General features: G+C 37.6%; 1 protein-coding gene across 1 annotated transcript in view; it reads left to right on the top strand.

Moving 5' to 3' along the window:
- The window catches only part of PIP4P2 (phosphatidylinositol-4,5-bisphosphate 4-phosphatase 2), an 86073-nt gene that overhangs the window by 24810 nt on the left and 38141 nt on the right, over positions 1-23122 (top strand). The window contains exons 3-4 of the mRNA XM_067711802.1: positions 12462-12568; positions 21415-21538. Coding sequence (XP_067567903.1) covers positions 12462-12568; positions 21415-21538 — 231 coding nt within the window. The remainder of the gene's footprint in view (positions 1-12461; positions 12569-21414; positions 21539-23122) is intronic.

The following is a 23122-nucleotide window of genomic DNA, read 5'->3' on the forward strand; positions in this document are numbered from 1 at the left end:
AAACAAAAAAATCAAGGTTAATAAAAGTCCTTTTTACTTCAGTAGATAGAATTAAGAAGGGAAGTAAGGTGTGTGTTGTGTGTTGTGTGTGTGTGTGTGTGTGTCTGTGTGTCTGTGTGTCTGTGTGTGTGTGTCTGTATATGAGAGAGAGGAAGAATATGGACAAACTTTAGCAACACTTGGAGGACACAGAATTTAAGGTTAAAAGGAGAAGCAATATCTATGACTAGTTAATGGAAAATTTGAGAAGTCCTGGAGAAAGAGTGGAGCTAGTTGGCTGCATACTTGATTGAGTCTGAGATTTGGAGACTAATAGACTGGGGTTTGAATCTGCCACTTAGTAGCTATATATCCTTGGGGACTTCTCTAAACTGTGGTTCTTCATGTAAAGAGGTGTAATAGTAATAATACCTACCTCTTAGGGTTGCTGTTGGGATTACAGAGGTAAAGTACCCAGCACAGTTCCTGGAACATGTAAGCTTATTTTGCCAAGTAAGACTATTAAAACTTATGCATATGAACAATGTCATCTCCCCTGCTGCCCCCCCACCCCAGCTCCACCGTTTTACTGTAGACCAGACATGACATGGTGTGGACTGGCATTGAGGACCAGTGCTTGAAATCTTCTATTTCAATCATCTTGTTTTACAAATGAGAGAACTGAGGTCTAGAAGTATGGTGGGAATAAAATACAGGCTACCTCAGAGACATTACAAGTTCAGTTCCAGACTACTTCAATAAAGCAAATATTGCAATAAAGCAAGTCACACAAATTTTTTGGTTTCCAGTGCAATAAAAGTTATGTTTACACTATTCTGTTAGTGTGCAATAGCATTATGTCTAAAAAATGGATATATCTTAATTAAAAAATACTTTATTGCTAAAAAATGCTAACCATCATCTGAGCCTTCAGCAAGTCATAATCCTTTTGCTGGTGAAGCATCTTGACTCCCTTTTGATGGCTGCTGACTGATCATGGAGGTGGTTGCTGAAGGTTAGGGTGTCTGTGGTAATTACTGAAAATAAGACAACAGTGAAGTTCGCTGCATCAGTCAATTCTTCCTTTCATGAACCATTTCTCTGTAACACACAATGCAGTTTGGTAGCATTTTACCCACAGTAGAACTTCTTGCAAAATTGGAGCCGATCCTTTCAAACCCTGTGGCTGCTTTATCAACTAAATTTATGTAATATTCTAAATACTTTGTTGTCGTTTTAACAATCTTCACAGCATCTTCACCAGGAATAGATTACATGTCAAGAAACCAACTTTCTTTGCTTATCCATAAAAAGCAACTCCTTATCCATTAAAGTTTTATCATAAGATTGCAGCAATTCAGTCACATCTTCAGGTTCCACTTATAATTCTAGTTCTCCTGCTATTTCCACCACTTCTGCATTTTCTTCCTCCGCTGAAATTGAACACCTCAAAGTCATCCATGAGGGTTAGAATCAACTTCTTCAAACTCCTGTTAATTTTGGTATTTTGACTTCTTCCCATGAATCACGAATGTTCTTAATGCCTCTAGAATGGTGAATCCTTTCCAGAAGGTTTTCAGTTTACTTCGCACAGATCTATCAGAGGGATCACTATCTATGGCAGCCTTATGAAATCTATTTCGTAAAAAATGAAACCTGAAAGTCAAAATTACTCCTTGATCCATGGGCTGCAGAATGAGTGTTGTGTTAGCAGGCGTGAAAACATTAATTTCATTGTATATCTCCATAAGAGCTCTTGGGTCACCAGATGCATTATCAATGAGCAGTAATATTTTGAAAGGAATTTTTTTTTCTCAGTGGTAGGTCTCAACAGTGGCCTTAAAATGCTCAGTAAACCATATTGTAAACAGATGTGCTGTCATCCAGACTTTGTTTCTCTATTTATAGTGTAGTGGCAGAGTAGTTTAGCATAATTCTTTAAGGGCCCTAGGATTTTCAGAATGGTAAATGAGCATTAGCTTCAACTTAAAGTCACCAGCTGCATCAGCCTGACAAGAGAGTCAGCCTGTCCTTTGAAGCTTTGAAGCCAGACATTGACTGCTCCTCTTTAATTATGAAGGTCCTAGATGGCATTTTCTTCCACTAAAAGGCTTTTCATCTACATTGAAAATATTTAGTGTAGCCACTTTTCTTAATTAGCTTAGCTAGATTTTCTGAATAACTTGCTTCAACATCCGAACTTGCATTTTTTTTTATTGAAGTATAGTTGATTTACAATGTTGTGTTAGTTTCAGGTGTACAGCAAAGTGATTCATATGTATACACACACACACACACACACACGCATATATATATATTCCTTTTCAGATTCATTTACCTTATAGGTTATTACAAAATATTGAATATAGTTCCCTGTGCTATATAGTTGGTCCTTGTTGGTTATCTATTTTATGATTAGTATGTATGTGTATGTTAATCCCAAACTCCTAATTTATCCCTCATCCCCGCTTCTACTTTGGAAACCATAAGTTTGTTTTCTATGTCTGTGGGTCTAATTATATTTTGCATATAAGTTCTTTTTTTTTAGATTCCACATATAAGCAATATTATATGCTATGGGTCTTTCTTTGTCTGACTTATTCACTTTAGTATGATAATCTCTAGGGCCATCCATGTTGCTGCAACTGGCATTATTTCATTCTTTTTAATGGCTGAGTAACATTCCATTCCAATATACCACATCTTCTTTATCCATTCATGTGTCATCTGATGGACAATTAGATTACTTCCATGTCTTGGCTGTTGTAAATAGTGCTGAAATGAACATTGGGGTGCATGTATCTTTCCAAATTATGGTTTTCTCTGGATATATGCCCAGGGGTGGGATTGCAGGATCATGTGGTAGCTCTACTTTTAGTTTTAAGGGAATCTCCATACTCTTCTCCATAGTGGGTGCACCAATTTACATTCCCATTAACAGTGTAGGAGGGTTTTTTCTCTACACCCTCTCCAGGATTTATTATTTGTAGTCTTTTTTTTTTTTTTTTTTTGCGGTACGCAGGCCTCTCACTGTTGTGGCCTCTCCCGTTGCGGAGCAACAGGCTCCGGACGCGCAGGCTCAGCAGCCATGGCTCATGGGCACAGCCACTCCACGGCATGTGGGATCTTCCCGGACTGGGGCACGAACTCGTGTCCCCTGCATCGGCAGGTGGACTCTCAACCACTGCACCATCAGGGAAGCCCTATTTGTAGTCTTTTTGATGATGGCCATTCTGACATGTGTGGGGTGATATCTCATTGTAATTTTGACTTGCATTTCTCTAATAATTAGTGATGTTGAGCATATTTTCATGTGCCTCTTGGCCATCTGTATGTCTTTTGTGGAGAAATGTCTATTTAGGTCTTCTGCCCATTTCTTGATTGGGTTGTTTGTTTTTTGATATTGAGCTGCATGAGTTGTTTGTAAATTTTGGAGACAAATCCCTTGTCTGTTGCATCATTTGCAAATATTTTCTCCCATTCTGTGGGTTGTCTTTTAATTTTGTCTATGATTTCCTTTGCTGTGCAAAAGCTTTTAAGTTTAATTAGGTCCCATTTGTTTATTTTTGTTTTTATTTCCATTATTCTAAGAGTCGGCTCAGAAAAGATATTGCTGCAATTTATGTCAGAGTGTTCTGCCTATGTTTTCCTCTAAGAGTTTTATAGTATCTGTTGTTACATTGAGGTCTTTAATCCATTTTGAGTTTATTTTTCTGTATGGTGTTAAAGAATGTCCTAATTTCATTTTTTTTACATGTAGCTGTCCAGTTTTCCAAGCACCATTTATTGAAGAGAAGTCTTTCCTCTGTTGTATAGTCTTGCCTCCTTTGTTATAGATTAATTGACCACAGGTGCATGGGTTTATTTCTGGGCTTTCTATCCTGTTCCATTGATCTAAATTTCTGTTTCTGTGCCAGTACCATACTGTCTTGATTACCATAGCTTTGTAGTATACTCTGAATTCAGGAAGCCTGATTCCTCCAGCTCTATTTTTCTTTCTCAGGATTTGTTTGACTATGTGGGGTCTTTTATGTTTCCATACAAATTTAAAAATTTTTTGTTCTAGTTTTGTGAAAAATGCCAGTGGTAGTTTGATGGGGATTGCATTGAATCTGTAGATTGCCTTGGGTAGTATAGTCATTTTGAAAATATAAATTCTTCTAATCCAAGAACATGGTATATCTTTCCATCTGTTTGTGTCATCTTTGATTTCTTTCTTTAGTATCTTAGAGTTTTCAGAGTACAGGTCTTTTGCCTCCTTAGATAGGTTTAGGCCTAGGTATTTTATTCCTTTTGATGCAATGGTAAATGGGATTGTTTCCTTAATTTCTCTTTCTGATTTTTCATTGTTAGTGTATAAAAATTCAACAGATTTCTGTGTTTTAATTCTGTATCCTGCAACTTCACCGAATTCATTAACGAGCTCTGATAGTTTTCTGGTAGCATATCTAGGATTTTCTTTGTATAGTATCATGTCATCTGCAGTAACAGTTTTACTTCTTCCTTTCCAGCTTGGATTCCTTTTCTTTCTTTTTCTTCTCTGATTGCCACAGCTAGGACTTCCAAAACTATATTGAAAAAAAAAACTGATGAGAGTGGACATCCTTGTCTTGTTCCTGATCTTAGAGGAAATGCTTTCAGCTTTCACCATTGAATATGATGTTAGCTGTAGGTTTGTCATATATGGCCTTTATTATGTTGAGGTATGTTTCCTCTATGCCCACTTTCTGGAGAGTTTTTATCATAACTGGGTGTTGAATTTTGTCTAAAGCTTTTTCTGCATCTATTGAGATGATCATATGGTTTTTAATCTTCAATTTGTTCATGTGGTATATCACAGTGATTGATTTGTGGGTATTCAAAATCCCTGCATCCCTGGGATAAATCCCACTTGATCATGGGGTGTGATCCTTTTAATGTATTGTTGGATTCAGTTTGCTAATATTTTGTTAAGAATTTTTGTGTCTAAGTTCATCAGTGATATTGGCAGGTAATTTTCTTTTTTTGTGGTATCTTTGTCTGGTTTTGGTATCAGGGTGATGGTGGCCTCATAGAATGTTTGGAAGTGTTCTTTCCTCTGCAGTTTTTTGGAACAGTTTCAGAAGGATAGTGTTAACTTTTCTGTAAATGTTTTATATAATTTGCCTGTGAAGCCATCTGGTCCTGGACTTTTGTCTGTTGGGAGTTTTTAAATCACAGATTCAATTTCAGTAGTTGTAATTGGTCTGTTTATATTTTCTATTTCTTCCAGGTTCAGTCTTGGAAGATTGCACCTTTCTAAGAATGTGTCTATTTCTTCTAAGTTTCCATTTTCTTGGCATATAATTGCTTGTACTAGTCTCTTATGGTCCTTTGTATTTCTGTGTTGTCCATTGTAACTTCTGTTTTTCATTTCTAATTTTATTGATTTGGCCTCTCTCCCCTCTTTTTTCTTGATGAGTCTGGCTAAAGGTTTATCAATTTTATTTATCTTTTCAAAGAATCAGATTTTAGTTTCATTGATCTTTTCTATTGTTTTCTTCATCTCTATTCATTTACTTCTGCTCTGATCTCTTTGATTTCTTTCCTGTACTAACTATGGGTTTTGTTTGTTCTTTCTCTAGTTGCTTTAAGTGTAAGGTTAGGTTGTTTGTTTGAGATTTTTCCTGAGATAAGCTTATATCTCTATAAACTTCCCTCTTAGAACTGCTTTTGCTGCATCCCATATATTTTAGATCATTGCATCTTCGTTTTCATTTATCTCTAGATATTTTTTGATTTCTTCTTTTTTTCTTGGTTGTTTAGTAGCCTATTGTTTAGCCTCCATGTATTTGTGGTTTCTGCAGTATTTTTCTTGTAGTTGATTTCTAATCTCATAGTGTTGTGGTTGGAAAAGAGGCTTGATATGATTTCAGTTTTCTTAACTTTACCAAGTCTTACTTTGTGGCCCAGCATTTGACCTATCCTGGGGAATGTTCCATGTGCACTTGAAAAGAATGTATTCTGCTGTTTTGGGATGGAATGCTCTATAGATATCAATTAAGTGCATCTGATCTACTGTGTCATTTAAGGCCTGTGTTTCCTTATTGACTTTCTTTCTGGATGATCCATTGAGGAAACTGGGATGTTAAAGTCTCCCACTATTATTGTGTTACTGTCAATTTCTCCTTTTATGGCTGTTAGCATATGCCTTATATATTGAGGTGCTCCTGTGTTAGGTGAATATATATTTTAAATGGTTATATCTTCTTCTTACAATGATCTCTTGATCATTATGTAGTGTCCTTCTTTGTCTCTTGTAGCAGTCTTTATTTTAAAGTCTAACTTTGTCTGATGTGAGTATTGCTACTCCATCTTTCTTTTGATTTCCATTTGCATGGAATACCTTTTGCCATCTCCTCACTTTCAGTCTGTATTTGTCCCTAGATCTGAAGTGGGTCTCTGTTGTATCTTGTTTTTTATCCATTCAGGCAGTGTATGTCTTTTGGTTGGAGCATTTAATCTGTTTACATTTGAGGTAATTATCAATACATATGTTCTTATTGCCATTTTGTTCATTGTTCTGGTTTTGTTTTTGTTAAGTCTTTTTTCTTCCTTTCCTCTTTTGTTCTCTTCTCTTGTGATTTGATGACTAACTTTAGTGTTTGTTGGATTTCTTTTTCTTTTTGGTGTGTATATCTATTATAGATGTTTGATTTGTGGTTACTATGAGGTTTTGACATAGCAGTCTCTCTATATATACATGATTGTTTTAAGTTGCTGGTCTCTTAATTTTAAATGCATTACAAATATCCTGCATTTGTACTCTCCTCTTATGATTACTTGTCTTGATATCATATTTGTGTGTGGATAATTTTCTACCTTTACTTTATGTTTGCCTTTACCAGTGAGCTTTCCCATTTCATAATTTTCTTGTTTGTAGTTGTGGGCTTTTCTTTTCTGCTTAGGGAAGTTCCTTTAACTTTTGTTGTAAAATTGTTTTCGGTGGTGCTGAATTCTTTTTACTTTGCTTGTCTGTAAAGCTTTTGATTTCTCTGTCAAATCTGAATGAGACCCTTGCTGGGTAGAGTGTTCTTGGTTGTAGGTTTTTCCCCTCTCATCACTTAAATATATCATGCCACTCCCTTCTGGCCTATAGTGTTTTCACTGAAAAATCAGCTGATAGTCTTTTGGGGATTCCCTTGTATGTTATTTATTGCTTTTCCCTTGTTGCTTTTAATATTTTCTCTTAATCTGTAACTTTTATCAGTTCAGTTATTATGTGTCTTGGCGTGTTCCTCCTTGGGTTAATCCTGTATGGGACTCTCTGTGGTTTTATGGACTTGGGTTCCTGTTTCCTTTCCAATGTTAGGGAAGTTTTCAGCTATTAACTCATCAAATATTTTCTCAGGCCCATTGTCTCTGTCTTCTTCTGGGACCTCAATATTGCAAGTGTTGGTACATTTGATGTTGTCCCAGAGATCTCTTAAACTGTCTTTGTTTCTTTTCATTCTCTTTTCTTTATTCTGTTCCACAGCAGTGATTTCCAACATTCTGTCTTCCAGCTCACTTGTCTGTTCTTCTGCCTCATTTATTCTGCTATTGATTCTAGTGTGTTTTTCATTTTTGTTTTCTTCAACTCTGTTTGGTTGTTCTTTATATTTTCTAACTCTTTGTTAAAAAGTTATTGTAAGTTCTTGCTTGAGCATCCATTCTTTTCCTGAGTTCTTGGATCATCTTTACTATCATTCCTCTGAACTCTTTCTTGGGTAGTTTGCCTATCTCTACTTCACTTAGTTGTTCTTCTGGGGTTTTATCTTTTTCCTTCGTCTGGAACATATTCCTCTGTCTTCTCATTTTGTCTAAAATTCTATTTGTATTTTTATGTATATAGAAGGTTAGTTATGTTTCTCAACCTTGGAGAAGTGGCCATCTGTAGGGGATTTCCTGTGTGTCCCAGTAGTACAGTCCCCTCTCATCACCGAGGGCCAGGGACCAGCTGGTCCCAGGGTAGATTCTGACCTGTGTTTGTAGACTCAGTTCCACTGGCTGCTGGACTGTGGTTTCTTGCTTCTGGTGTCTGCCTCCTTGTGGGTGAGGCTGGTCTAAAGGTTTATGCAGGCTTCCTGGTGGGTGGAGCCAGTGCCTACCCACTGGTGGGTGGAGCTGGGTCTTGGCTTTCTGATGGGCAGGGCTGTATCAAGGGGTGTGTCTAGAGGCAGCTGTGTGCTCAGGAACCCTTTAGGCAGCCTGTCTGTTGATGGATGAAGCTGTGTTCCCACCCTGTTGGTTGTTTGGCCTGAGACATCCCAGCACTGGCGCCTACAGCCTGTTGGGTGGGACCAGGTCTTGATGCCGAAATGTTGGCCTCTAGGAGAGCTCACACCAATGAATGTCCCCTGGTAACACTGTCACCAGTGTTGTTGTCCCCAGAGTGAGCCACAGCCACCCTCCCGCCTCCCCAGAATACCCTTCAAGACCAGCAGGTGGGTCTGCCCCAGGCTCCTATGAAGTCATAGCTTTTACCCTGGCTACCAGTGCTCACAGGACCTTGTGTGCACGCTCTAAGAGTGGAGTCTCTGTTTCTGAGTCTCCAAAGTCTCTGCAGGAGTTCTATGGAGCTTCTGCAATCAGGCCTTTCTGGCCTTCAAAGCCAAATGGTCTGAGGGCTCCTCCTGCAATGCCAGACCCCGAGGCTGCAGAGCCTGATGTGGGGCTCAGAACTCTCACTCCTATGGGAGAACTTCTGCGATATAATTGTTCTCCAGTTTGTGGGCCACGCACCTGGGGGGGTATGGAATTCGATTATATCAGGAGTGCACCCCTTCTACTGTCTTATTGTGGTTCTTCTTATGTCTTTGGTTGTAAAATATCTTTTTTAGTAGGTTCCACTCTTCTTAATCGATGGTTGTTCAGCAGTTAGTCGTGAGAAGAAGTAAGCTGAAGGCCCTTCTACTCTGCCATCTTGGACAGGAATTGAAAAATTCTGCAGTTTTGCATGACACATACTGTTGGTTATGCAGTTAAGCACACAAGCCCTGGAGTCAGACTGCTGGGGTTCGGATTCAGCTTCTTTCCTTTAACCTCTATGTGATTGACAGCTAATGTCTCTATCTTCATGGAATTTATACCTCTTCTTTCACCCTTAGTCTAGCTTCAGGGACCTTGTGCAGAGGACTTGCACCTAATGAGTTGGATTAATTTGGATTAGAGTTTCCAGGTCAGAGCTGATCCTGATATCTGGAATTTGTGAGCTGGGCCATTGGCAGTTCACCTTGCAATTTTATTTTTTGGAGATGGCTCCTTTCTTTAAACTTCATAAACTAACCTTTGCTAGCTTGGAACTTTTCTTCTACAGTTTTATCACCTCTTAGCCTTCATAGAATTGAATAGAGTTAGGGTCTTGCTCTGGATTAGGCTTTGGCTTAAGGGAATGTTGTATCTGGTTTGATCATCTATCCAGACTACTAAAACTTACTCCATATCTGCAATAAGACCGTTTTGCTTTCTTATCATTTGTATGTTCACTGGAGTAGCGCTTTTAGTTTCCTTTGGGAACTTTTCCTTTGCATTTACAACTTGGCTGTTTTGTGCAAGAGGCTTAGCTTTTGGCCTGTCTCAGCTTTGGACATGCCTTCCTCACTAAGTTTAATCATTTCCACCTTTTGATTTAAAGTGAGAGATGTGTGAATCTTCCTTTCACTTCAATGCTTAGAGGCCATTGTAGGGTTATTAACTGGCCTAATTTCAATATTGTTGTGTCTCAGGGAATAGGGAGGCCCAAGGAGAGGGAGAGAGAAGGGGTCACTAGGTGGAGCAGTTGGAACACATACAACATTCATCGATTAAGTTTGCTGTCTTATATGGGCAAAATTTGTGGCACTCCAAAATAATCACAGTACTAACATCAAAGATCACTGATCACAGATCAACATAACAAATATTATAATAATGAAAAACATTCCAGAATTGTGAGAATTACTAAAATTGTGACACAGAGACACAAGGTGAGCAAATGCTATTTGAAAAATGATGTTGATAGACTTCCTTAATGCAAGATTGCCACAAACCTTCAATTTGTAAAATAGCACAGTATCTGCAAAGCACAATAAAGCACAGCACAGTAAAGTGAGGTATGTCTGTATAAAAATAAATCTTGTCATTTGCCCAACACACATTTACTTAATGGTAAAATATGTATACAGAGAAATTAAGACAAATTCTGCTTCTTGATACTTTAGATTATATAGGAACACATTCTGGATGTTTGTGAATTTTAGATTGTCATATTCTATCTATAATATAGTTTAATAAATTGCAGATGGCTTATTGCTAACTTATATATATTTCTACCAAGGTTATTTACTTAAAATTCTTAAATCTCAAAAAAAATATGTTGCAGACTTACAGAAAGTTAGAAAAATAGTAGTACATAGTATAGAGAATTCCCATGTGGGCCGCTCACCCACATTCCACAAACATTGACACTTTTCCAAAGTAGCTTTCTCTCTCTAAATAAATAAATATTTTTTTCAAAACCTTTTAAGGTAATTGTGGACATGGTGCTCTTCTACCCCTAAACATTTTAGTGTAAATTTACTAAAATTTAGTGTAAATTTTCCTAAAAAAAAAGGACATTCACTTATACAATCACAGTACAGTTATCAAATTCAGGAAATTAACATTGATACAATACTGTTATTTAATCTTTTGACTTAATTCGTGTTTGCCCAATTGTTCCATTAAAAAAAAAATCTGGTCCAGGAGTCAATTTAGAATTACATGTTGCATTTGATTATCATGTTTCTTTAATCTCCCTTAATCTGAAATTTAGTCTTTGTCTTCTATTGCCTTGACAGTTTTGAAGAGCACAGTTAAGATATTTTGTAGAATGTTCCTCATTTGGGTTTGTCTGATGTTATCTTGTGATTAAATTCAGGTTATACATTTTGGCAAGCATGCCACAGGAGTGGTGTTCCATTCCTCTCAGTGCATCAGAGCTTATTTGCTTTAACAAGCTTAAGTCCTAGTAATGAGAGGAGTGTTTTCTTTGGTGTTATTTATTCTAACTTTTAAATTTACTGTAAAGTTAAAGAAAAAAGGAAATGCTAGCATTAGGAGCTATAATAAGTGTTTTTTAAGCTAAAAGATGCCATAAAATTAATCACTTGTATTCTAGTGAGTAAAGTTTAAGAAAAATTCAAATTTGTGATATACTCCTCTTTCCGTATTATTCTCTTTGAGCTTGCTTTTCTCAGACATGTGCAAGAACCCTCAGTGAATGTTTGCCCCTGGCCAGGCAGATAAATGACCTTGTCCTGTGAACTTTAAATGGAAAACAACTCCAGGCCAATACAAACTAATTTTGAAATATGCCCTTCTAATTAAATCTCTACAGTTCCCCAAATTTTATAGAGTGTTTACCAACATTTGGGCTATTTAAAATCACCTATGATTCATCATTAATTATTAGAGAAATGCAAATCTAAACTACAATGAGGTATCACCTCACACTGGTCAGGATGGCCATCATTAAAAAGTCTACAAATAATAAATGCTAGAGAGAGTGTGGAGGAAAAGGAACCCTCCTACACTGTTGGTGGGAATGTAAATTGGTGCAGCCACTATGGAAAACAGTATGGAGGTTCCCCAAAAAACTAAAAGCAGAGTTGCTATATGATCCAGCAATCCTACTCTTGGGCATATACCCAGACAAGACTTTAGTTTGAAAAGGTACATGCACCTCTATGTTCATAGCAGCACTATTTACAATAGCCAAGACATGGAAACAACCTAAGTGTCCATTGACAGATGAAAGGATAAAGAAGATGTGTTATTTTTATATATATATATATATATATATATATATATATATATATATATATATATATATATATATATGTATATACAATGGAATATTGCTCAGCTATTGAAAAGAATGAAATAATGCCATTTGTAGCAATATGGATGCAACTAGAGATTATCATACTAAGTGAAGTAAGTCAGAAAGAGAAAGACAAATACCATATGACATCATTTATATATGGAATCTAAAATATGATACTATCTATGAAACAGAAACAGACTCACAGACATAGAGAACAGACTTGTGGCTGCCAAGGGGCAGAGGGATTGGGGAGGGAAGGATTGGGAGGTTGGGACTAGCAGATGCAAACTATTATAAATAGGATGGATAAAAAACAAGGTCCTATTTTATAGCACAGGGAACTATATTGAATATCCTGTGATAAACCATAATGGAAAAGAATATGAAAAAGAATATGTATATGTATAACCAAGTCATTTTGCTGTACAGCAGAAATTAACACGGCATTGTAAATCAACTATACTTCAATAAAATTTAAAAAATCACTTACGATGCACTTTTCCTTAATGTGTACTTTGGTAGCACTATGGGGAGCCTTAGATTTTAAGAATAATTTCCATTTTATATACAAACAAGTTTTGGCAATTTGTACTTTGGTTAATTTGCTGTGTTTATATTTTCTTCTCTTATTATATAGCCAATCAAAAACCCCCCAACAGGGAAGAAGTATGTTAGATGCCCTTGTAATTGTCTCCTCATTTGTAAGGACACATCACGGCGAATAGGATGTCCAAGACCCAACTGGTAAGACATGAAGATTCATTCATTCATTCATTTGTTCATTCAACAAGTACTTATTAAAGATTCATTATGTGGCAGGTTTGTTCTAAACAGTCTTTCTCCTCAAAGTAATTATATGACCTACAGCATTTTTTCTTTGTTAAAGGAATAATACTGCTTAGTTTGAAATTAATGGTTACAGTTATTTGCTTTTTTTTTTATTTGCTGTTATTTTTATTTCCAGCTTATAGGTGACAAATCTGAAGCTCTGAGAGAGAAAATAAATAGTTCAAATCAGTGCTTGTCACAGTTTTTAAACTTTTGGCTGTGATGCCAAGTGTAAAATACATTTTATTTTACAACCCAAAATTCACATGTGTTCATCTCCATACATACATACACACACTCATATATTTGAAACAAAAGTTTCACAAAGAAAATTTACTTTTGCTATGTGCAGTGCACACAGATTTTTTCATATTTTACTTACTCTGTTTCTGTCCATTTATCTTTTTTCTTTCTTTCTTTTTTTTTTTAAACATCTTTATTGGAGTATAATTGCTTTACAATGGTGTGTTAGTTTCTGCTTTATAACAAAGTGAATCAGCTATACATATACATATATCCCCATATCTCTTCCCTCTTGCATCTGCCTCCCTCCCACCCTCCCTATCCCACCCCTCTAGGTGGTCACAAAGCACCGAGCTGATCTCCCTGTGCTATGCGGCCGCTTGCCACTTGCTATCTGTTTTACATCTGGTAGTGTATATAGGTCCATGCCACTCTCTCACTTTGTCCCAGCTTACCCTTCACCCTCCAGGTGTCCTCAAGTCCATTCTCTAGTAGGTCTGTGTCTATTCCCATCTTGCCCCTAGGTTCTTCATGACTATATATATATATATATATATATTTTAGATTCCATATATATGTGTTAGCATACAGTATTTGTTTTTCTCTTTCTGACTTACTTCACTCTGTATGACAGACTCTAGGTCCATCCACCTCACTACAAATAACTCAATTTTGTTTCTTTTTATGGCTAATATTCCATTGTATATATGTGCCACATCTTCTTTACCCATTCATCTGTTGATGGACACTTAGGTTGCTTCCATGTCCTGGCTATTGAAAATACAGCTGCAATGTATATTGTGGTACATGTCTCTTTTTGAATTATGGTTTACTCAGGATATATGTCCAGTAGGGGGACTGCTGGGTCATATGGTAGTTCTATTTGTAGTTTTTTAAGGAACCTCCATACTGTTCTCCATAGTGACTGTATCAATTTACATTCCCACCAACAGTGCAAGAGGGTTCCCTTTTCTCCACACCCACTCCAGCATTTATTCTTTGGAGATTTTTTTGATGATGGCCATTCTGACTGGTGTGAGATGATATCTGATTGTAGTTTTCATTTGTATTTCTCTAATGATTAATGATGTTGAGCATTCTTTCATGTGTTTGTTGGCAATCTGTATGTCTTCTTTGGAGAAATGTCTGCTTAGGTCTTCTGCCCAGTTTTGGATTGGGTTGTTTGTTTTTTTGATATTGAGCTGCATGAGCTGCTCTAAAATTTTGGAGATTAATCCTTGTCAGTTGCTTCATTTGCAAATATTTTCTCCCATTCTGAGGGCTGTCTTGTTTATTGTTTCCTGTGCTGTGCAAAAGCTTTTAAGTTTCATTAGGTCCCATTTGTTTATTTTTGTTTTTATTTCCATTTCTCTAGGAGGTGGATCAAAAAGGATCTTGCTGTGATTTATGTCATAGAGTGTTCTGCCTATGTTTTCCTCTAAGAGTTTGATAGTGTCTGACCTTATATTTAGGTCTTTAATCCATTTTGAGTTTATTTTTGTGTATGGTGTTAGGGAGTGTTCTAATTTCATTCTTTTACATGTAGCTGTCCAGTATTCCCAACACCACTTATTGAATAGGCTGTCTTTTCTCCATTGTATATTCTTGCCTCCTTTATCAAAGATAAGGTGACCATATGTGCATGGGTTTATCTCTGGGCTTTCTATCCTGTTCCATTGATCTATATTTCTGTTTTTGTGCCAGTACCGTACTGTCTTGATTACTGTAGCTTTGTAGTATAGTCTGAAGTCAGGGAGCCTGATTCCTCCAGCTCCGTTTTTTTTTCTCAAGATTGCTTTGGCTATTCGGGGTCTTTTGTGTTTCCATACAAATTGTGAATTTTTTTCTTCCAGTTCTGTGCAAAATGCCAGTGGTTGTTTGATAGGGATTGCATTGAATCTGTAGATTGCTTTGGGTAGTATAGTCATTTTCACAATGTTAATTATTCCAATCCAAAAACATGATACATCTCTCCGTCTATTTGTATCATCTTTAATTTCTTTCATCAGTGTCATATAATTTTCTTCATACAGGCCTTTTGTCTCCTTAGGTAGGTTTATTCCAAGGTATTTTATTCTTTTTGTTGCAGTGGTAAATGGGAGTGTTTTTTAATTTCACTTTCAGATTTTTCATCATTAGAGTATAGGAATGCAAGAAATTTCTGTGCATTAATTTTGTATCCTGCTACTTTACCAAATTCATTGATTAGCTGTAGTAGTTTTCTGGTAGCATCTTTAGGATTCTCTATGTATAGTATCATGTCATCTGCAAACAGTGACAGCTTTACTTCTTCTTTTCCGATTTGGATTCCTTTTATTATTTTTTTCTTCTCTGATTGCTGTGGCTAAAACTTCCAAAACTAAGTTGAATAATAAAGGTGAGAGTGGGCAACCTTGTCTTGTTCCTGACCTTATGGAAATGGTTTCAGTTTTTCGCCATTGAGGACGATGTTGGCTGTCGGTTTGTCATATATGGCCTTTATTATGTTGAGGTAAGTTCCCTCTATGCCTACTTTCTGGGTGGTTTTCATCATAAATGGGTGTTGAATTTTGTCAAAAGCTTTCTCTGTATCTATTGAAATGATCATATGGTTTTTACCCTTCAATTTGTTAATATGGTGTATCACATTGATTGATTTCCATATTTTGAAGAATCCTTGAATTCCTGGCATAAACCCTACTTAATCATGGTGCATGATCCTTTTAATGTGTTGCTGGATTCTGTTTGTTAGTATTTTGTTGAGGATTTTTGCATCTATGTTCATCAGTGATATTGGCCTGTAGTTTCCTTTCTTTGTGACATCTTTGTCTGGTTTCGGTGTCAGGGTGATGGTGGCCTCATAGAATGAGTTTGGGAGTGTTCCTCCCTCTGATATATTTTGGAAGAGTTTGAGAAAGGCAGGTGTTAACTGTTCTCTAAATCTTTGATAGAATTCACCTGTGAAGTCATCTGGTCCTGGGCTTTTGTTTATTGGAAGATTTTTAATCACAGTTTTAATTCAGTGCTTGTGATTGGTCTGTTCATATTTTCTATTTCTTCCTGGTTCAGCCTCAGAAGGTTGTGCATTTCTAAGAATTTGTCCATTTCTTCCAGGTTGTCCATTTTATTGGCATATAGTTGCTTGTAATAATCTCTCATGATCCTTTGTACTTCTACTGTGTCAGTTGTTACTTCTCCTTTTTGATTTCTAGTTCTGTTGGTTTGAGTATTCTCCCTTTTTTTCTTGATGAGTCTGGCTAATGGTTTATCAATTTTGCTTATCTTGTCAAAGAACCAGCTTTTAGTTTTATTGATCTTTGCTATCATTTCCTTCATTTCTTTTTCATTTATTTCTGATCTGATCTTTAGGACTTCTTTCCTTCTGCTAACTTTTGGGTGTTTTTGTTCATCTTTCTCTAATTGTTCTAGGTGTAAGGTTAGTTTGTTTATTTGAGATGTTTCTTGTTTCTTAAGGTAGGATTGCATTGCTATAAACTTCCCTCTTAGAACTGCTTTTGCTCCATCCCATAGGTTTTGGCTTGTCATGTTTTCATTGTCATTTCTTTCTAGCTATTTTTGATTTCCTATTTGTTTCCTTCAGTGATCTCTTGGTTATGAAGTAGTGTATTGTTTAGCCTCCATGTGTTTGTATTTTTTACAGATTTTTTCCTGTAATTGATACCTAGTCTCATAGTGTTGTTTTCAGAAAAGAAACTTGATACGATTTCAATTTTCTTAAATTTACCAAGGCTTGATTTGTTACCCAAGATATGATCTGTCCTGGAGAATGTTCCATGAGCACTTGAGAAGAAAGTGTACTCTGTTGTTTTTGGAGGGAATGTCCTAAAAGTATCAATTAAGTCCATCTTGTTTAATGTGTCATTTAAAGTTTGTGTTTCCTTATTTATTTTGATTTTGGATGATCTGTCAAATGGTGAAAGTGGGGTGTTAAAGTCCTCTACTATATTGTGTTACTGTCGATTTCCCCTTCTTTGGCTGTTAGCCTTTGCCTTATGTATTGAGGTGCTCCTATGTTGGTATATAAATATTTACAATTGTTATATCTTATTCTTGGATTGATCCATTGATCATTATTTAGTGTTCTTCTTTGTCTCTTGTAATAGTCTTTATTTTAAAGTGTATTTTGTCTGATATGAGAATTGCTACTCCAGCTTTGTTTTTTTTGTTTTTGTTTTTTTGCGGTACACGGGCCTCTCACTGTTGTGGCCTCTCCCGTTGGGTAGCACAGGGTCCAGATGCGCAGGCTCAGCGGCCATGGCTCACAGGCCCAGCGTCTCCGCGGCATGTGGGATCTTCCTGGACCAGGGCACAAACCCGTGTCCCCTGCATCGGCAGGCGGACTCTCAACCACTGTGCCACCAGGGAAGCCCTCCAGCTTTGTTTTGATTTCCATTTGCATGGAATATCTTTTTCCATCCCCTCGTTTTCAGTCTGTATGTGTCCTTAAGTCTGAATTGGGTCTCTTTTAGACAGCATATATATGGGTCTTGTTTCTTTATCTATTCATCCAGTCTATGTCTCTTGGTGGGAACATTTAATACATTTACATTTAAGGTAATTATCGATATGTATGTTCCTATTACCATTTTCTTAATTGTTTTGAGTTTATTATTGTAGGTCTTTTCCTTCTCTTGTGTTTCCTGCCTAGAGCAGTTCCTTTAACATTTGTTGTAAAGCTGGTTTGGTGGTGCTGAATTCTCTTAGCTTTTGCTTGTCTGTAAAGCTTTTAATTTCTCTGTCAAATCTGAATGAGATCCTTGCTGTGTACAGTAATCATAGTTGTACATTTTTCCCTTTCATCACTTTAAATATGTCCTGCCACTCCCTTCTGGCTTGCAGAGTTTCTGCTGAAAGATCAGCTGTTAACCTTATGGGGATTCCCTTGTATGTTATATGTTGTTTTTCCTTTGCTGCTTTTAATCTTTTTTCTTGTATTTAATTTTTGATTGTTTGACTAGTATGTGTCTTGGCATCTTTCTCCTTGGATTTATCTTGTATGGGACTCTCTGTGCTTCATTAACTATTTTCTTTCCCATATTAGGGAAGTTTTCAACTATAATCTCTTCCATTATTTTCTCAGTCCCTTTCTTTTTCTCTTCTTCTTCTGGAACCCCTACAATTCGAATGTTGATGCATTTAATGTTGTCCCCTAGGTCTCTGAAACTGTCCTCAATTATTTTCCTTGTTTTTTCTTTATTCTGCTCTTCATTAGTTATTTCCACTATTTTATCTTCCAGGTTACTTATCCATTCTTCTGCCTCAATTATTCTGCTATTGATCCCTTCTAGAGAATTTTAAATTTCATTTATTGTGTTGTTCATCATTGTTTTTTTGGTCTTGAGTTTTTCTAGGTCCTTGGTAAATGTTTCTTGTATTTTCTCCATTCTATTTCCAGGATTTTGGATCATCTTTAGTATCATTATTCTGAATTCTTTTTCAGGTAAACTGCCTACTTCCTCTTCATTTGTTAGGTCTGCTGGGTTTGTACCTTGTTCCTTCATCTGCTCTGTGTTTCTCTGTCTTCTCATTTTGCTTAACTTACTGTGTTTGGGGTCTCCTTTTTGCAGGCTGCAGGTTCATAGTTCCCGTTGCTTTTGGTGTCGGCCTCCAGTGGGTAAGGTTGGTTCAGTGGGTTGTGTAGGCTTCCTGGTGGAGGTGACTGGTGCCTGTGTTCTGGTGGATGATGCTGTATCCTGTCTTTCTGATGGGCAGGTACACGTCTGGTGGTGTGTTTTGGGGTGTCTGTTACCTTATTATGATTTTAGGCAGCCTCTCTGCTAATGGGTGGGTTGTGTTCCTGTCTTACTAGTTGTTTGGCATAGGGTGTCCAGCACTGTAGCTTGCTGGTCGTTGAGTGGAGCTGGGTCTTGGCATTGAGATGGAGATCTCTGGGAGATTTTCCCCATTTGATATTACTTGGAGTTGTGTGGCCTCTGGTGGAACCATGTCCTGAACTTGGCTCTCCCACCTCAGAGGCACAGCCCTGATGCCTGGCTGGAGCACCAAGAGCCTATTATCCACACAGCTGAGAATAAAATGCAGAAAGAAAGAAAGAAAGAAAGAAAGAAAGAGAGAGAGAGAGAGAGAGAGAGGGTGGGTGGGAGGGAGGGAGGGAGGGAGGAGGAAGAAAGAATAAAAGAGGTCAAATAAAATGAAATAAAATAAAGTTAAAAAACATTAAAAAGTAATAAAAAATAAAGAAAGAAGGAAGAGAGCAACCCAACCCAAAAACAAATCCACCAATGATAATAAGCACTAAAAACTATACTAAAAAAAGAAAAGAAAAACAAAAAAGAAAAATGGACAGACAGAATCCTAGGACTTATGGTAAAAGCAGAGCTATACAGACAAAATCACACACAGAAGCATACGCATACTCACTCACAAGAAGTGAAAAACGGAAAAAAAAATATATTGTTTCTCCCAATGTCCACCTCCTCAATTTGTTGTGATTCATTGTCTATTCAGGTATTCTACAGATGCAGGGTACATCAAGTTGACTGTCGAGATTTAATCTGATGCTCCTGAGGCTGCTGGGAGAGATTTCCCTTTCTCTTCTTTGTTCGCACAGCTTCTGGTGTTCAGCTTTGGATTTGGCCCCGCTTCTGAGTGTAGGTCACCTGAGGGCATCTATTCTTCGCTCAGACAGGATGGGGTTAAAGGAGCCGCTGATTCGGGGGCTCTGGCTCACTCATGCTGAGTGAGGGAGGGAGGGAGTGGTACAGAATGCGGGGTGAGCCTGTGGCGGCAGAGGCCAGCATGACGTTGCAATAGCCTGAGGCATGCCGTGTGTTCTCCGAGGGAAGTTGTCCCTGAATCACAGGACCCTGGCAGTGGCGGGCTGTACAGGCTCATGGAAGGGGAGGTGTGGAGAGTGACCTGTGCTCGCACACAGGCTTCTTGGTGGCAGCAGCAGCAGCAGCCTTAGCATGTCATGCCCGTCTCTGGGGTCTGCACTGATAGCCGTGGCTCGTGCCCATCTCTGGAGCTCCTTTAAGCATTGCTCTTAATCCCCTCTCCTCACGCACCGCAAAACAAAAGGGCAAGAAAAAGTCTCTTGCTTCTTTGGTAGCTCCAGACCTTTTCCCAGAATCCCTCCTGGCTAGCTGTGGCGCACTAGCCCCCTTCAGGCTGTGTTTTACGCAGCCAACCCCTGTCATCTCCCTGGGATCCGACCAAAGCTGGAGCCTCAGCTCCCAGCCCCCACCTGCCCCGGCGGGTGAGCAGACAAGCGTCTCAGGCTGGTGAGTGCTGGTCGGCACTGGTCTTCTGTGTGGGAAACTCTCCGCTTTGCCCTCTACACCCCTGTTGCTGCGCTCTCCTCCGTGGTTCTGAAGCTTCCCCCCTCCACCACCCGCAGTCTCCGCCCCCGAAGAGTCTTCCTAGTGTGTGGAAACCTTTCCTCCTTCACAGCTCCCTCCCACTGGTGCAGGTCCTGTCCCTATTCTTTTGTCTCTGCTTTTTCTTTTTTCTTTTGCCCTACCCAGGTACGTGGGGAGTTTCTTGCGTTTTCGGAGGTCTGAGGTCTTCTGCCAGCATTCAGTAGGTGTTCTGTAGGGGTTGTTCCACATGTAGATGTATTTCTGATGTATTTGTGGGGAGGAAGGTGATCTCTATGTCTTACTCTTCCGCCATCTTGAATCCCCTCTGGTTACAGTTATTTGTAAACTAATGTTCTTGAATAAGCAATGGAAGTTTTCTTGATGTTACATAACTACTTAATAGATTGTAATAAATCAGTGACTCATATTTTATTAAAAATAACCAACTAGTTTATCTTTGACATATTTCATCTTAAGTTGGAAGTGTTTTAGTAATCATTGTATACTTTAAATTGTGTTATTACACTAGTCTTTGCTGAGTATAAGCTATGCAATAAATTCTGTAGTCATGTGCCTCTGCCAAATGGTGTATGGAAGTGCACAGATAGAAGTATATCAAAACCTTAACTGTGTTTTGTTTCTGTGTTTTCTGTCTTTTTGACCATTATGTGAATCATTTGCAACCCCATCTGATGGTAACCTGGGAAATGGAAAGGAAAGGAGCCTACCATTGTCCTTTCTGTCCAACTCCAATTAAACAGACATTAAGGAGTACCAGCCTACCCAGAGAAATTTGGTTGTGACTCAGCACTTTGGTACCTTCATGGCACACATATATCTGTTAATGTACAATTTTTTAACTTACTTAGTCTTTTACTCAAGTTGTCTTCCTAGATAGGGTAAGATAAGGTAAGGAATGATAAGATTTGAATTTATAAAAACTTGGAAGCAGTAGTTAAATGGTTCCCAAGGTGATTTGATTAGGTCCAATTCCAACTAATTTTTTTGCTTTTGAAATATTGACTATTGCTGTTTTCTGTGATTTTGGCTCTAAAGGCTGACAGTTAATTCACTTAATTTATAAAACAAGTATAATCTATTTTCAATGCTATATTCCACGTTTTTGGCCCCATAGTGTAGGTTTCGCTCTCAGTCCATTTGTGGGATAATGAAGTTGTTTCCTCTCTGTTTCCACAGTAGACGCATAATTAACCTTGGCCCAGTAATGCTTATTTCTGAAGAACAGCCAGCTCAACCTGCATTGCCAGTCCAACCAGAAGGTACAAGAGTTGTGTGTGGGCACTGTGGAAATACGTTCTTGGTACGTAACAAGACATTTGTGACAGGGACATCAATCTGTAAATGTAGGTCTTGATCACACAGATTTGACCACTGCTCATAGTTTTATAGTTTGTCCAAGTGCAAATTGATCAAAAGATTAAAATAGAGCCTTTGTTAGAAAGACAGTTAATCAGAGCCGCGACTAGGATGTACTGCGTTGTTTGTGAATTACATGTAAGGTGCATCCCCTGACTGATTCATTTGCAAAAAGGGCCTCTCTGGGTAGGCTAATAACAAACAAGAACCCTGTGCTCCAGGCAGAGCAACTTGGGTATCCTGGCTTAGTGAGTAACTGAACCTACCTCCTACCCTCATCTCCTCAGCAGAGCGCAAAATGCACACTCTCATGCAGTGGCCTTGTTTAATGGTTCTGGATTCAAGAAATATTCTCATTATAATTTATCAAAATTTTTCTGATTTTTGTATATGAAACTGGGAGTAACGGGAATTACTGTGGTATCTGTAATTAGATAAGTTATTGGATAAAAAATAAAGTATAAGTAGTTTGACATGAACAAAAGTTATAGGAGTTCTTGTTTTACTACTTTTAACTTTAACCCTAAGCTTGATTTTTAAATGTTAATTTCATAATGACTTACCCCATCAGGAAGAATAAGAACAGGTTTTCTTTTGTTATTTAGCCTCCAAAGGAGACAAAAGGTTTTCCTTAGAACCTAAGTACTAAAGGAACCTTCCAGAGTGTAGGCATGGGGAGAGCTGAGGTTGCAGTGGTTTATAAACAAGACCTGCTGTCACTAAGGGATGAATGAGCTTAAGAAAGTGTAGACTGTTTGCTCTTTTTCCCTTCTAATTTTTATTTTTGATAAAGTAATTCATGTATAATAACTTCACATGTCAAATAGGACTGTAAAGCTTAAAGGGAAAATGGTGGTCATCTCTTTACCTAACACAACCCCAATTTTCATCCCCCAAATACTTTTGACTCTTTCAGCTGCTATTCTGGTATGTACTTCCATGTGTTTAAATTGTTTGCTTATTTTTTTCTTTTTGATTAAGCAGTTTTAGATATTACCTATTACTTTGTAAAACGCAGGTTGAAGATTTAGCACTCTTACCACCCTGCCTCCTCTCATAGTCCTTTCTCCACTTTCATACTCCCAGTAGAGTTATAATATTTTATTTGATTAATACTTAGTCTTTACATTTTTTATGATTAGGTAAATTGTGTTCACAGCTGAGCCAAGTAATATATTACATTTCTCTCCTGTATGGCTCTTAAATATTTCTTGGATTTGTTAATAATTGTCCCTCCCTCTTTTAGATTTGTTTTAATTTTTTATGTACAAATCACTAGTTCTTCTCATATTCTTTCATAGAACTACAAAATTCCTGTCAATATAGTCAAATGGGTCAGGGAATCTATTATTTAGACTTCCTCCTACACAGCTGTCATCCTGTGACTTCCCTTCATTTTATCTCAGGAATTCCTATTACCTCTTTCCTGTGTTGGATCCTCTGCCATCCTTACAGTTCTTGGTTTATTGCTTTATTTTGTTGGAGCACATCCTCACTTAACTTTCTGAGAAAAGATGCAGAGAAATAA

This window comes from Pseudorca crassidens, chromosome 17, assembly GCF_039906515.1.
Source record: "Pseudorca crassidens isolate mPseCra1 chromosome 17, mPseCra1.hap1, whole genome shotgun sequence".
NCBI lineage: Eukaryota > Metazoa > Chordata > Mammalia > Artiodactyla > Delphinidae > Pseudorca > Pseudorca crassidens.